Source organism: Sus scrofa, chromosome 13 (genome assembly GCF_054392235.1).
Source record: "Sus scrofa isolate SSC_HxYL_T2T_F1_AM1 chromosome 13, Sscrofa_HxYL_maternal_Yorkshire_Landrace_v2.0, whole genome shotgun sequence".
NCBI lineage: Eukaryota > Metazoa > Chordata > Mammalia > Artiodactyla > Suidae > Sus > Sus scrofa.
The window spans coordinates 71,712,499-71,727,189 of NC_139395.1; the positions used below are offsets into that span (position 1 = coordinate 71,712,499).

General features: G+C 32.9%; 1 protein-coding gene across 50 annotated transcripts in view; it reads left to right on the plus strand.

Annotated features, from left to right (window-relative positions):
- Positions 1–14,691, plus strand: part of CHL1 (cell adhesion molecule L1 like) — a 229,453-nt gene that overhangs the window by 138,951 nt on the left and 75,811 nt on the right. For all 50 annotated transcript variants that reach the window (XM_021069248.2, XM_084989078.1, XM_084989073.1 and 47 more), the window contains 3 exons: positions 2,181–2,368; positions 8,398–8,503; positions 12,317–12,504. In XM_021069248.2, the coding sequence (XP_020924907.2) occupies positions 2,278–2,368; positions 8,398–8,503; positions 12,317–12,504 (385 nt within the window). In that variant the 5' untranslated portion in view covers positions 2,181–2,277. The remainder of the gene's footprint in view (positions 1–2,180; positions 2,369–8,397; positions 8,504–12,316; positions 12,505–14,691) is intronic.

Here is a 14,691-nt window from a genome sequence, read left to right on the forward strand (position 1 = left end):
TATATTAATCTGGAAATATGACCTCCTAATAGTATATGAAAACTTTACTCCTTATAGAGACAGGACAGCTCATTAAACAAATACATGAGTTGTCCTTAAAAAAAAAATCAGCACTGAATATGGAACAAAATATTAAATAATAGATCACAGGTATGAGTGATATATAACTATAAACAATGGATTTAGATTACTATTATCAGAGTGTTCAGAAGAGAAGAAAAAGGAAAGTTCACAGGAAAAGGCTTTAATATTCTCTTTTGACTTCCATCTTAGATATAGCTGAATGACTCGGTATGCTCCAAATTTGTACAAATTCGTAGAACTCAGTTTTCTTTTTTCATTTTTTGGCTGTACTGCAGCCTGTGGAAGTTCTGGGTCCAGGGACTGAACCAGCACCACAGGAGCGACCCAAAACCAGAGCAGTGACCATGCCAGATCCTTAACTGGCTGAGCCACAGGGGAACACCTAGAACTCAGTTTTTGTCCTCAGGCAATATTTTGCTTTTCATAACAAAAGAAGTGTTTCTGTATCTTATATCATTGATTGGAATACTTGATTTCACCAGGAAAATGGGTGTCAGTTAACAATGACACATTTGAAAGTATTTTTAATTACCCTGGTAAGGGGTTTGTCATTTTATTGTGATCTACCCAAAGGTAATATTTTTTTCCAGTTCCCATTTTACAGGTGGGTCGATTGAGATCAGACACAGTAGAATAATGCCATTACTCTAATTCAAGAACCAAGATTCACAACTTTTTTGGGGAGGATGAGAGTATTTTCCTTCAGGATCAATGTAACTTTTTTCCAATTAAAATATAAATGTTATCTCTTCAGACTCTCAAAATTTTTAAATAAAACAGCAAAACAGTAACATTAGTTACTACTTTTATTATTTTTTATTTATTTATTTATTTTTTGTCTTTTTGTTGTTGTTGTTGCTATTTCTTGGGCCGCTCCCGCGGCATATGGAGGTTCCCAGGCCAGGGGTCGAATCGCAGCTGTAGCCACCGGCCTATGCCAGAGCCACAGCAACGCGGGATCCAAGCCGGGTCTGCAACCTACACCACAGCTCACGGCAACACCGGATCCTTAACCCACTGAGCAAGGGCAGGGACCGAACCTGCAACCTCATGGTTCCTAGTCGGATTCGTTAACCACTGCTCCATGACGGGAACTCCTAGTTAACTACTTTAAATTTGGCCTACATACATGAGGTACAATTTGAGGTGAAATTAAAAAAGCCAAAATACTTGGAATTAAATATAAACGTAGTAGCTTATCTGACTCTATAGGAATTAATTTTTCTACTAGTTATAAGTGAATAAATGAGTTATTTTTATAGAATAAGAAAATTGTGTATCTGAAAATCTGATGCTGACATTTCAAAGCAAATTTCTTTTTTTTTTTTTGCAAATTTCTTTTTAAGAATATATATAAACAATGTCTGAATGTCTGTTATTAGCATATTTCAGGAGAAAATGAAAATCATAAGAAAAATTAAGGGAAACATGCTATTTTAATCCTTATTCTATTTATGTCAACATTGGAATCAATAAATGTTCTGCTGAAGTGGAAAGTAACTAATGCTATTATCTCTGCTTGAACAAAGCCCACATTTATAAGTTTTGTTTGAAGTCACTGGTCTTTATCCATTTGTTCTTCTTTTTTCCCTTCCCAATATCTTACTATTCATCTTCTGTTAGTGTGGTAACTTTGAATATGAAAGGTGATTTTGCCAGAAAAATTAACGTTAAGTTTTTGATATTTAATGAGTGCCTCAAAAAGGGTTGGATGCCTGATATAAAGAAGTGATTGAAGAAGAGCCACCTTTAGAATGGAATAAATTAAATGAACTTAATCTTGTAGCCACTGACACTTGTTTGCATGTATCACAGTGATTTCCAAGTTGACAATTTCTGTGGTCAAAAGATATGATTCACTGGAATAGTTTATGGTTTACCATATAGCATTTATCAACTTTTTTTATTTTAAATATAAGTAGAAAAAACTGATTATGGTCATGTGGAGTTATAGAAAAACAGTTTCATAAAGAGGAAATTATTGCAAAAGGAAAACTACATTTAATTTCTGTTCTGTTGATCTTTCAGCATACCTGAATTTAGGGTATATGTTACTATGTTTTTTTCTTTTGAATTAATTGATTAATTAATTTTAGTTTCCAGGTTAACCACGTTCTTCTCAGTTTGAAACCAAAAGTAAGAGGAGACATTAAGATTTTCATTCTTTCTGGGCTGCCTCCTTCCTCAAGAGCAATGGAGATGCTGTTCAGTGGAAGAAGAGTAATCACATCTCTAATTTTCTTCTTGTTAAAATTCTCCATGGCTGTTGATATACCACTTTCAGGTAGTGTGACAATATTCAGTACCTACTTATGGAAATCCATATTTGTATTTTGATTCTTAAGTAAAATAATAATATATTGAGGATGTGATTTTCCTACCATATTTCTACAGATTTTGCTGCAGTCTACCATCAGAATTCATGTCCTCCTCTTAAAATTTTTAGAAGGCTTATATTTGGCTGCTTGCTATAATTATTTATTTTCTTCTTTTAAAAAAAGTTATTGACATGTGGTTGGTTAACCTTGTTGTGTTAATTTCTGCTGTACAGCAGAGTGATTCAGTTATACATGTACACATATCCATTCCTATATAGGTTATCATAGGATGTTGAGTTCCCTGTGCTATACAGCAGGTCCCCATTGACCACCCATTCCATATTCTAGAATATACATATGCCATCCCAATCTCCCAAGCCTTCTATAATTAATTTGTAGCTTAGCTTATCTTCTTATGTGAACTCGGCAAATATGGAGAAAAATAACCTATAGATCAGGTGGTATTTTACTATGTAAGGTAATCTGTAATGTTATCAACAGCTATTGCTTTTATATATCAGATTAGTTTATTTTGGGGAGAATTGTGACTCACATTATCTCTCATTCAACAAAGAGGAATTGGGTAAACTTTGTATAATTTTCCTTAATGATGATATATTTTAGAATAAAAAATTAATTAGGAAAATATTAAAAAGCCATTTTCACAGTATAAAGTTTTAGAGCATTCTGCAGGGTGAATAAATATCAAAAGGTTAGTCAGTTTTTTTATGGATATATACATACACATATATAACATATATATACCTGTATTACATATATATGTGACATAACATATGTTGGTAAAAATGGGTACAAATCTTTAACCATCATAAATCAGTTTGAAGAAGTTATAGTAATTAAAGGTTCAAACAATAATACATCTGCAAACAATTTATGTATATGGGTTGGGAAATTTCTTTATAAGACCATGGAGTTATTAAAAAAAAAGACCATTGAGAGATTATTTAGATATTTATATCTATATTGTTCAAGTATTCATCTCTACCCTCTCTTCCAGATATAATTTGGCAAGTTATAAGAGATATTGATTGTCTGTAGAATCTTAGTATTGAAAATGATCTTTCCCAATCATCTAAATTTCAGAGAATCAGTCTTGACTTAGAAAGTTGAATAAATGTTAAAAAGGTGCTAACACTGAACTGAAACTTTTCTTCTAAAGTACTGGTACAGTCTGAGTGTGATTAGAAAAAGAAATAATTCTTTGACTATATAGTATGTTTTAAATCCATTGTCTTAGGGCTTCCTCAAATAACTTAATGTAGTTTTTTCACATACGTACTTTGGTCAGCCTTACATTTGTAGTTCAACCCCAAGGGTTTCACTACTATCCTTGAGATAGTATCCTTGAGACATGGTCAAGTCTCTGTTTCAATACTCACCCTTCTTAAGGAATTTCACTTACCTGTGCATCAGAGGTACACATTTCAAGTTTTGTTTAAATTAAGGTGAAACCTGTTAACCTACATACCATCTAAGGGCCTGTTTGAATAAATATTGGTCAAGAACCTGAAATAATTCATCTTTAGTAGATTATTTGGCTTGCGTATGCAGTGACAAATTAAGAGGTTCTTGGTGATCTTTGTGGAAAAGGGGCTAATAATTTTACATTTTCAGAGTGCCCCTTGTGTTGCAGCAGAAACTAATCCAACTAGTATCCATGAGAGTGTGGATTCGATCCCTGGTCCTACTCAGTGGGTCAGGGATCTAGTGTTGCAGTGAGCTGCAGTGTAGATCACAGACTCAGGTCGGATCCTGTGTTGCTGTGGTGTATGCCAGCAGCAGTATCTCCAATTTTAGCCCTAGCCTAGAAACTTCCATATGCCACAGGTGCGGCACTAAAAATAAAAAAATAAAAAAAAATGTGCATTTTCTTCCCAATAGCACCAAAGATGGACTGGAATTATTGATTCAGATTCCTGACCATAGAATACTCATTTTCGCTCCATCTTTCTTCATTTAGTTCATTAAGTGGTGAAGACTATGAAGTCCTATATTAGTCCATAAGACACATTTTTATTCTGATTGTCTCTGTTACTTATGTATTTTCTCACTTTAATATCCTTAGACAGCAATTGTTATAAAATATTAATGACATGTTTTCAGAACATGTGAATATTATCCATTGATTTTAGCACTCTAGAGCTCTCACTGGCAAATGCAACAAAGGCAGGTATCCAATTTGAATGTCAATGAGTATGGTGTCTCTGTAATTGGGCTCATTATGGAGGAAAGGATTTATAATGTAGAATATATATTCTTATAAACGCCCAAAGGTTATTAGCTCCATTCCCTGAATAATTAGTTACAACCTTAGCAAATTTAAGAAAGAATAATGTTCTAATAAACAAGTTGTTCACAAGTTATTAGCTGATATCTCAGGGACTGTTACTATCATGCATCATTCCTCACCATTTATAACTGTAATAACATTTAAACAATGTGAATTAGCAATAAGCTCAAGACCTGCTCTACCTAGAAATAGTAGTAATCAGAAACCAGGTAAATGTCAATGATGATATGAATGTTTTCTGCATGCTATTAAAATATTTATGAATATCCAGTGGATAAAGCCTGAAGTGGGCTAATGTCACTAAGCTAGTAAAATTCAGTTAATCAAAATCATTAGGCACAAGTAAAGAAAATGGAATCTTAGAATTAGAAATAGCATTGAGTTATTATTCTAGACTGGCCATCAGCCCTCAAAATGTGATTCATGGACACCTCAGGTCAGAGATTTATCTGTTCAGGCAGTCCACAAGATCAGATGTTTCATAATAATACTGAGATGTCATTTTTCCTTCTTTACCATGCTCACATTTCCACTGATGTTATGAAAGCAATGGTGGTAAATCTGCAGTTTCACAGCACAGATCAAGGCCAAAACTGTACTAATGTTCATAGGATTCCTCATATCCACACAGCAAAACAAACCAACAGAAAATCTAAAAAGCAAAAATAAAACACTTTTGTGTAAAATTGTCCATGTTGAAATAGTTAAACATTAATGATTTTTATTAAATCTTTATCTTTGAGTCCATGCTTCTGAAATTTTATGGGATGAACTTGGAAATATATGTAAAATCATTCTGCTGTGTAAGGAATGATTATGGTAGTCTCTGTTCCTTGGATGTGTCAATCTTTGAGTGTCAAACCAAATGTCATTTTTACTTAAAAGTACAACTGACAGAATTTGACTACTTTGATGGAGATTTTCCCAAAATGACCCAAGTGAGCCTGTCACTTCAAGAAAAACAACTGATTATATATACACTGTCAATGATAAAATTTGAGTGTTTAAGCAGAAATTAGAATTTTAGAAAATTTCTGTCTTCTCCTGTGAGCTTGGCAGCTTCCCAACATTAAGACTTTTCTTAGATCAGTGCTGATACTAACAAATGTGTCAGTATTTGGAAGATCTGCAAAACTTAGTGAAAGAGAATTTTATTCCAAGTGAATATCATATGATGCTGCAAAATTATGCATGAATCAAAAAGTACCCATGGATAAAACATTTTAATATGACAGAATATGAGAATTTATCCATAGGGTTTTAGATTCCATATTATAATAAGCTTTAAGGAAATACCACTTGTTGAATTTTGCTGTACTTTGTTAAGAACAATACCCACAATTATCAGAAAGCGCGGTAAAACTTTTCACCCTTTTCAAGTTCACTTTTCTGTAAAATATGATTTTCTTCATTTATTTCAACAAAACAACTTATTGAAACATATTGGACATAGAAGTAGATATGAGAATCAAGCTGCCTTCTATTAATACATTAAAGTGATTTACAGTAAAGCCACTGTAAATCATTATATTTACAAAGCCACTCTTATTATATTTATTATTTTTGATAAAATATGCTATTTTCACAAATTATAGGATTCTTTTAAATGAGTTAATACATATTTATAATATTTCTGTTATAATTTGTAAATGATAAATATTATTAAAAAATAACCTACATGAACAAAAGCACTTTGGGCTTTCCTATGTTTTTTAACAATGTCAGGGAGTTCAGTGACTGAAAAAAAAATTCTGTTTATCTGGCTTGAATCTCTAATTCTATAAATGATAAAACAGAGTGATTCAGGGCCTGGCTCAATGTCACAGAGTTTAAGGCCTATTTGTAGCTTCACAGTGGAATATTACTCATGAACATCACACTCAGAACTTTTCTGCTGCTGAACCGTTTAGACGTCCTGGTGAATTCAATCATCTCCTTATAGAGGTTGTAAGAACTGCACTAAAATGGTAATGTTTTATTTTGGAAACTATTCACTGCTCCTGGACAGTAGGTTTTTACATATGTCATGATTTGCAATTCGAAACTTAATGAGTTCTTAACTTCAGCATTATTACATTTATTTTATTTATTTTTTATAATGATTTTTATTTTTTAAATTGTTGTTTTACAGTGTTCTGTCAATTTTCTACTGCACAGCAAGGTGACCCAGTCACACATACATGTATATATTCCTTTTTCTCACATTATCATGCTCCGTCACAAGTAACCAGACATAGTTCCCAGTGCTACAGCAGAATCTCATTGCTTATCCATTCCAAAGGCAATAGTTTGCATCTATTACTTACATTAATTTTATAGCCACAATTGTCAGAAATGCAGTCCCATTGCTTGGAATGGGGAGAGACAAAGTCACCCCCTACTTTTTAACCATCTCGATGGTTTCTTAACTTACCAAACACTAATAGTGTTTATCACAAGATGAAGAAATAAGTGAATATGTGGAATCTGTTTAAATGATATCACTACTTATTAGCTATAATTTTTATACTAATGATTGTTAATGTTAAAGTCTATCAGGGAAAAATTACCCTCAAGCTTCCAAATGTGAAAAAAGTCATAAAAGAAAAATTTATCCATTGGAAATAGAAAATAATAAACAAGCTCAGGGAAAAATACAACAAAAGCAGTAAATGGAAATAAAAATAAAGAGAATGAGGAGGTAATTTTTTTTTGGTAGTAACTGGTAAAGTATTTCATTTATTTTATTTTTTTCCCTTTTTGCCTTTTCTAGGGCCACTACTGTGGCATGTGTAGTTTCCCAGGCTAGGGGTCAAATGGGAGCTGTAGCTACCAGCCTGCACTGGAGCCACAGCAACGCGGGACCCAGGCTGCGAGCTGCATCTGTGACCTACACCACAGCTCACGGCAACACCGGATCCTTAACCCGTGCTGAGCAAGGCCAGGGATCAAACCTGCAACCTCATGGTTCCTAGTCAGATTCGTTAACCACTGCATCACAACAGGAACTCCAAGTATTTTATTTTAAAATGCTAGTGTTCATTGGTGGCAAGGATGTGGGAAACCACTCTATTCATATGTTGTTTGTGGTAAATATTTTGAGAAATGATATTAGTATTTATCCAGTGTCATTACCATTTGTGTCCCTGCCTGGAAATTTATCATAAATCAATAAAGGAGAAATCTGTATGCTTGAGGCTGTCTATGAATGCAAAAAAATTGAATGACCAATAATAAAATGATCAAATAAGTTATCAAATATCAATGGGAAGAAATTAAAAAGTAGTAAATTAATTATAATGTCTTAGAAAACTGTAAAGAGAAAACAGAATTGGCAAAATGGATGAACTAAGCAAAATGCATATACGCATCAACACAGACCAAATGTCAGTAATTTAAACATAGATGTTTTAAACTTGCGTTCATATGGCAATTTTTTTTCTGCTTTAAAAATTGTTACATTATTCTGGGTTTAAGTAAAATAAAACGTATAGGGCAACATGAATTGACAGCAGTGAAGTATATTCCTTACAGTTAAATAATTTTACAAAGAGGAAGTCATATTTGTTCTATAATTTCCATTCTTTTTATAATCCTTTTACTTACCAATATAGAAAGCATGTTTAAAGTGTTTCTTTTCTAATTAAACTAACTTCACCCAGTTTTTGAAGAGCATATTATTTAAATACATACTTTAATATTTAGTTCAACAGGTTCCAACAATCATAAAACAGTCAAAAGTGCAAGTTGCCTTTCCCTTTGATGAATATTTTCAAATTGAATGTGAAGCTAAAGGAAATCCAGAACCAAAGTGAGTATTTCCTTCAAATTAAATAATTGTTTAAATGTGTACAATCCTTTATACATTTTTTTTTACTCTAATCATCATAAGCCTGCTGAACTATAAATCTATATATGATTGAGTAATGACTTTCAAATGAATGATAGCTGTGTATATAAAAATAAATTTGGTTATTTTACATATGTTCTTCTGCCAGTTAAAATTATGTTTACCATAAAATAAATTTTCATAGGTTAAATACTTGCATAAATTTTGGCATTGTGGAAACTAAAAATAGAAATTATATTCTACTTGGTGGAAGGTGGCATTTATTAAGCCAACAGTTAATATATTTATGAACAATATTCTATACATAATTAATATTGTGTGTCTTTATTTTTTTTATTTTTATTTTTTTAAATCGCCTTTTTTTTTTTTTTTTTTTTTTTGTCTTTTTTTTGCCATTTCTTGGGCCGCTCTCGCGGCATATGGAGGTTCCCAGGCTAGGGGTCCAATTGGAGCTGTAGCCACCGGCCTACGCCAGAGCCACAGCAACGCTGGATCCGAGCCGCGTCTGTGACCTACACCACAGCTCATGGCAACTCCGGATCGTTAACCCATTGAGCAAGGGCAGGGACCGAACCCGCAACCTCATGGTTCCTAGTCGGATTCGGATTCGTTAACCACTGCACCATGACGGGAACTCCCTATTGTGTGTCTTTAAATGTGACACAACATATTCAGTGATGGTTGTTACTTGATATTGTCATAGAAATGTTTAGTTATCTCAGATGGCAGAATACATTGTACATGTGTATTACTATCTAATATTAGTAGTGAAATAAACTTGATGCTACGTGATCATAATTGCTGATAAAGTTTTTTCTAAGTACCTCCTAGTTTTGAGAGAAAGAAATATGTGTGGATTGAGAGTGAGGAAAGAAAAGATGCAGGGAGAAATCATGACTTTAAAAGTTTTACATGATTCTAAAGTGGGAAGCAAACCTGCATACTTTTATTGATTTACCTGATTATTTTATATCCATTGAAAAATAGAAATTATTTAAGATGGTATTATGACTACCAGCTTTATTGCCTGATAATTTGATATTTTAAAAAATTATTAGTGAATCATTAACATGTTAAATTGTCAATTGTTGCTATTTCCATCTTTTACCATATAGAATACAGGCAATTAATATATGTAAATATGGATATAATCATTTTGGAATGAAGGAGAATTTAATCAAAGTAAATATGGATCAACCAATATTATGATATTTATTACTATTAATTAACTGAATTATTATGTCAAAAGATAATACCATACAATCACCAAAGATGATTAATGATGAACTGCATTTATCATGTCAATATCTAGTATTGAGTTCAATTCTGAACTACTGGTATTTTCAATAAATTCAGAATCAGTAATAGAATATCTGCTATTAGCACTGTTTATTTTTCTCAAGCCATGTCTGATACCACTTATGCAAGAATATAAAGTCTGTAAATTTTGAGATAATATATTTAACATTGTTACTATAATTATTAGATAATTTCCTATTCTATCTGAAAACCCAAGAAAATTCATGGGACAAAAACAAGATTTTATAAATATGAAAGATTGCATTAAGTAGTCAATTATTAATCTTTTTAAATGTTATTAAGGGCCTATATAAAACAGAAAATAACTAGATAACAAGAGAGATAAAAATATCCTATCACAATACTAAAAAGAACAAAAGCAGCAATTTTAATAGTAACAGTAATATCAACAAAAGTAACATCAAAAACTGTGTAACATGAACTATGAAGCATCTAAATTGGGGAGGAGGATAAAAGAAAACTTGAATGAAGGAAAAGAAGTAACATGTCACCAATTAGAAATCTTCAAATATGTGGAGTTAGCCTAGTCAATGTATTGGAATTTTAAAGAATAGATTCTATGTGCTCTTTTGTAAGTAAATCCAGTAAAATATAAACACATTGCATATCTCATTTCCAATGAGATCCTGCTGTATAGCACAGTGAATTGTATCTAATCATTTGTGATGGAACATGAAGGAGGATAATATGAAAAAAAATGTATATGTATGTATAACTGGGTCACTTTGCTATACAGCAAAAATTGAAAGAACATTGTAAATCAACTATAATAAAAACATAAAAATATATAAAACAGAAAAGAAATAAAAGAATTTGTTGAGACAAAGGCATGCTCCTAACAAAAATGTGTATCTCATGAAGATTTGTTACTCTTTTTAAAAGAATAATCAGGAGTTCCTGCTGTGGCTCAGCAGTAATGAACCCAGCTAGTATCCATGAGGATGCGGGTTCAATCCCTGGCCTTACTCAATGGGTTAAGTATCTGGCAATGCCGTGAGCTCTGGTGTTGACTGCAGATGCAGCTAGGATGCTGTGATTGCTCTGGTTATAGTATAGGCCTGCAGCTGCAGCTCTGATTCAACCCCTAGCCTGGGAACTTTCATATGTTGCACATGTGGCCCTGAAAAAGCAAAAAAATTAAAAAAGAATAATCAGATTATGTAAGACTACATTGTCTTAAAACATTCACATTTGCATGAGTAACTCATATATAAAATACTATATAAAATCTAATTGGAAAGTCATTATCTATTGGATTGATAAATACTTAAAAAGCTTTTTACAGCCTTTTCCATAGAACTGGCACTGTCACCTATGGGAGTGGGACTTTGTATATTTTTGTAAAATACAATTCTGCAGTATTTATCAAAAGCTATGAAATTTTACTTATGTTATTGGTTTATCAATCTCACTTTTAAGGAGTTAGCGTAATTAAATATTTGGGTAAATACCAAAAATATGTTTTTATAACAATATTGTTCATAAAAGGGAAAAATGGAAATAAATGACTTACATAGTAACCATAAGACAGAAGATAATACAGTCACAAAATCTGTCTTAAGTAGCATTGTAATAATTGGAAAAGCTCCAATTCATTGTTGTCTCAACTATGTTACAAATATGTATAAAATATTGATAAGGAAATATGACCAAATAGGACTTGCTTGTGTATTTTTGAATTTTGAGCTCTTTACACACACACACACTGGCACACACACACACTGGCACACACGTACACATTGACATATTGTATGTTTATATTTTCTAGTCTCCAAATATTATAAGTCTCTGAAATACTAGTAAAGACCCTGCATTATCTTCCTAACTGGAAAACATATTTTAAATATAATTTTAATTGAAAAAAAAACAAAACCTATTTTCACTTTTTCCCCCCTTTCAGTATCACAGCTTTTTCATGGCTTGTGTCTCAGTCAGTTCAGTGTGCTATAAGAAAAATACCACACATTGAGTGCCTTAAATAAGCCTACATTTTTCTAAACAGTTCTGGAGGCAAGAGGACCAAGTTGAAGTCACTGGCAGATTGGGTGTCTGGTGATGGCCTGCTTCCAGGTTCACAGTCATCCATCTTCTCCTTGTTATCTCATAGGGCAGAAGGAAGCAGGAATGCTCTCTGGGGTCAGTTTCATAAGGACACTAATCCCATTTGTGAGGACTCCACCCACATGACCTAATCACCTCCCTAAGACCCTTACTTCAAATACTGTTACATGGGAATTAAGTTTCAACATATGAATTTTAAGGAGGTATTAACATTCAGTTTATACCAGCTCATAGAATTTCTCAGTTTCTTCGGAGACTTTTTTGTATTCTATTCAATTAAATATATATTTATTACTATAAAATATCTTGGATTTGTCATTTCTCTATATTTGTTTATGAATACTTTAAGAAGTATTATTTTTCAGTATTGCTAACTTTAATTTTATCTTAAAGATATTCGTGGACTAAGGACAACAAGCATTTTGAGCTGTCTGACCCTCGGATAATTGCGTCTAACAACTCAGGAACATTCAGGATCCAAAATGAAGGGCACATATCTCACTTTCAAGGGAAATACCGCTGCTTCGCATCTAATAAATTGGGAGTTGCTATGTCGGAAGAAATTGAATTTATAGTTCCAAGTAGGTATTACAGTGGAGATTTCATTTTACAAACGTTTTATTGAAATGTTAAATATAAGTTATACTAGGCTGCAGTGAAATAACACATTATTAATTTAATCAGCTCATATAGGCCTTATATTTTATTTATAAGAGAATTATCTTCCAGGTCTTGATACTTAGAAGTCAGTGACCTTGAGAGCAACATAATTTTTGCTGTGTTTCACTAATAATATTTCTAACATGGAAAAAGAGAATATTTGTTTTGCCTCGTAGGATGAAATTAAGCTAAAAATATGATTTGGGTTTGGCTAAGTTATACTGTGGTAACAAGTAATCCCCAAGCCCTTGTGTTAACAGGGCTGTGGTTCTAGCAGCTCTTTAGGGCAGCTGTTTTCCATGTCACCTCTTGGAGATCCGAGCTGTTGAAGAAATCTTTGTCCTGTGTCTGCACCAGATGTGTCAGTGCACCAGACAGTGCACACTGTCTCTTGTGCCATTATGGTTAAAGAGTCTGGGACAGAGGGCATGAAAAATTGCTTCCAATAGGAAGTTACATCAACAGCTGCTACTCATAGTTTGTTTAGGTGGGGCAAAGCAAATCACATAGCCTCACCTAACTTCAATATTATGGTTGCCCATTAGGCGAGGAGAACAAGTAATTAGTATAAGTTTGTTGCATCTTCCTTAAATAGCAATCATGGAAAACTGTAAACTGCCTTACAGTTAAGAGTGTTATTTATCAATAGATATTACCAAGAATAAGTGGCTTCATCATTACCAGATCTGGTCTCTGTGGCATGGTGTCTCTGATGACCGACTTCCACACTTGGTCATTCATTTTCCCAGATTTTAAAGTATCCAAAATTACTTGATTCCAACCAAAGAGTTTACAAAATAAATTCTTAGGTATAAAACTGTCAAGAATTTCGATAGGGCAATTTTTTCTTTCAGAGTTCTAGACACTGAAGGGACTCAAAGTTGTAGACCTTCTGGATATGGACATTTTTTGTGGGGGAGCAGAATGTATACAAATTACAGAAAAAGCAATAATGAAAGAACATGTGGGCATTACCCTCAAAGTTGGGATAAGGGGGCCAAGTTTAAATTTTTTTAAAGCCCTTATATTGCTCTAGATGAGAGAATTTAGATCATCAAATTTAGACTCTTACACATAAAGTATACATTTTAAAGTATGTAGAATAATTACATGAAAAGTATAGAGCAAAGTGTGAATGATTATCAAACTATGTTTTGTGAGGAAGAAGAAAAAGGTAAGAAAGGAGAGAAAAAGAAGGAAGATTCTATAGAAATAAATCTAAATATATCACTAATTCAAAGATGAAAGTAAGATGAAATGGTCCAAGATTTTTAAAAAGCTATAGTTTGCCACATAACACATCCAAACCATAAGGAAGTAGAATTGGTGAAACTAACAAGATGGAAAAGATGTCCTGTCTTTTGCATAGCGAAATAGATATTGTGAATAAATATCTTGAATAGATAAATAATATTCAAAAGAAAGAAGGTGTGGCTGTATTAATATCAGTCAAAATAGACTTTATTTTATAAAGGCTTCCTAGAGATTTATTTATTAGGCTTATATAATAGGAATATATATTTAGCATAACCAGAATGACAAGGGGAAATAGACAAATCTATCATAATAATGATAGATATTAACATATCTGTTTCATTATTTGATAGTTCAAGCAGAGGAAACATTAGAAAGCACAAAGAAGGAGCTTCTACCCTGGCACAAAGGAAATGAACCCAACTGGGAACCATGAGGTTGCAGGTTCAATCCCTGGTCTCTGTGGGTTAAGGATCTCACACTGCCGTGAGCTGTGGTGTGGGTTGCAGACATGGCTCAGATCCTGTGTTGCTGCGGCTGTGGCCGTAGCTCCAATTAGATCCCTAACCTGGGAACCTCTATATTCTGCAGGGGTGGCCCTAAAAAGCAAAAAAATAAAAAAAGAAAAATCAAAAAAAAAAAAAAAAAAGAAAGCACACATAGAAGATTTTAAAATAGTAAGCTCTGGTCAATGAACATGTATAGAGAACATTATACCTAAAACTGCAGAATGTTTTTCAGTATCTGATGGTATATTAGCTATGAAGTAAATATGACCAAAATACAATGGTTAGAAAGCAGTATTAAAAAGAAAATCAGAAAATGTCTTAGATCTTTGAAAAATAATGAGCACA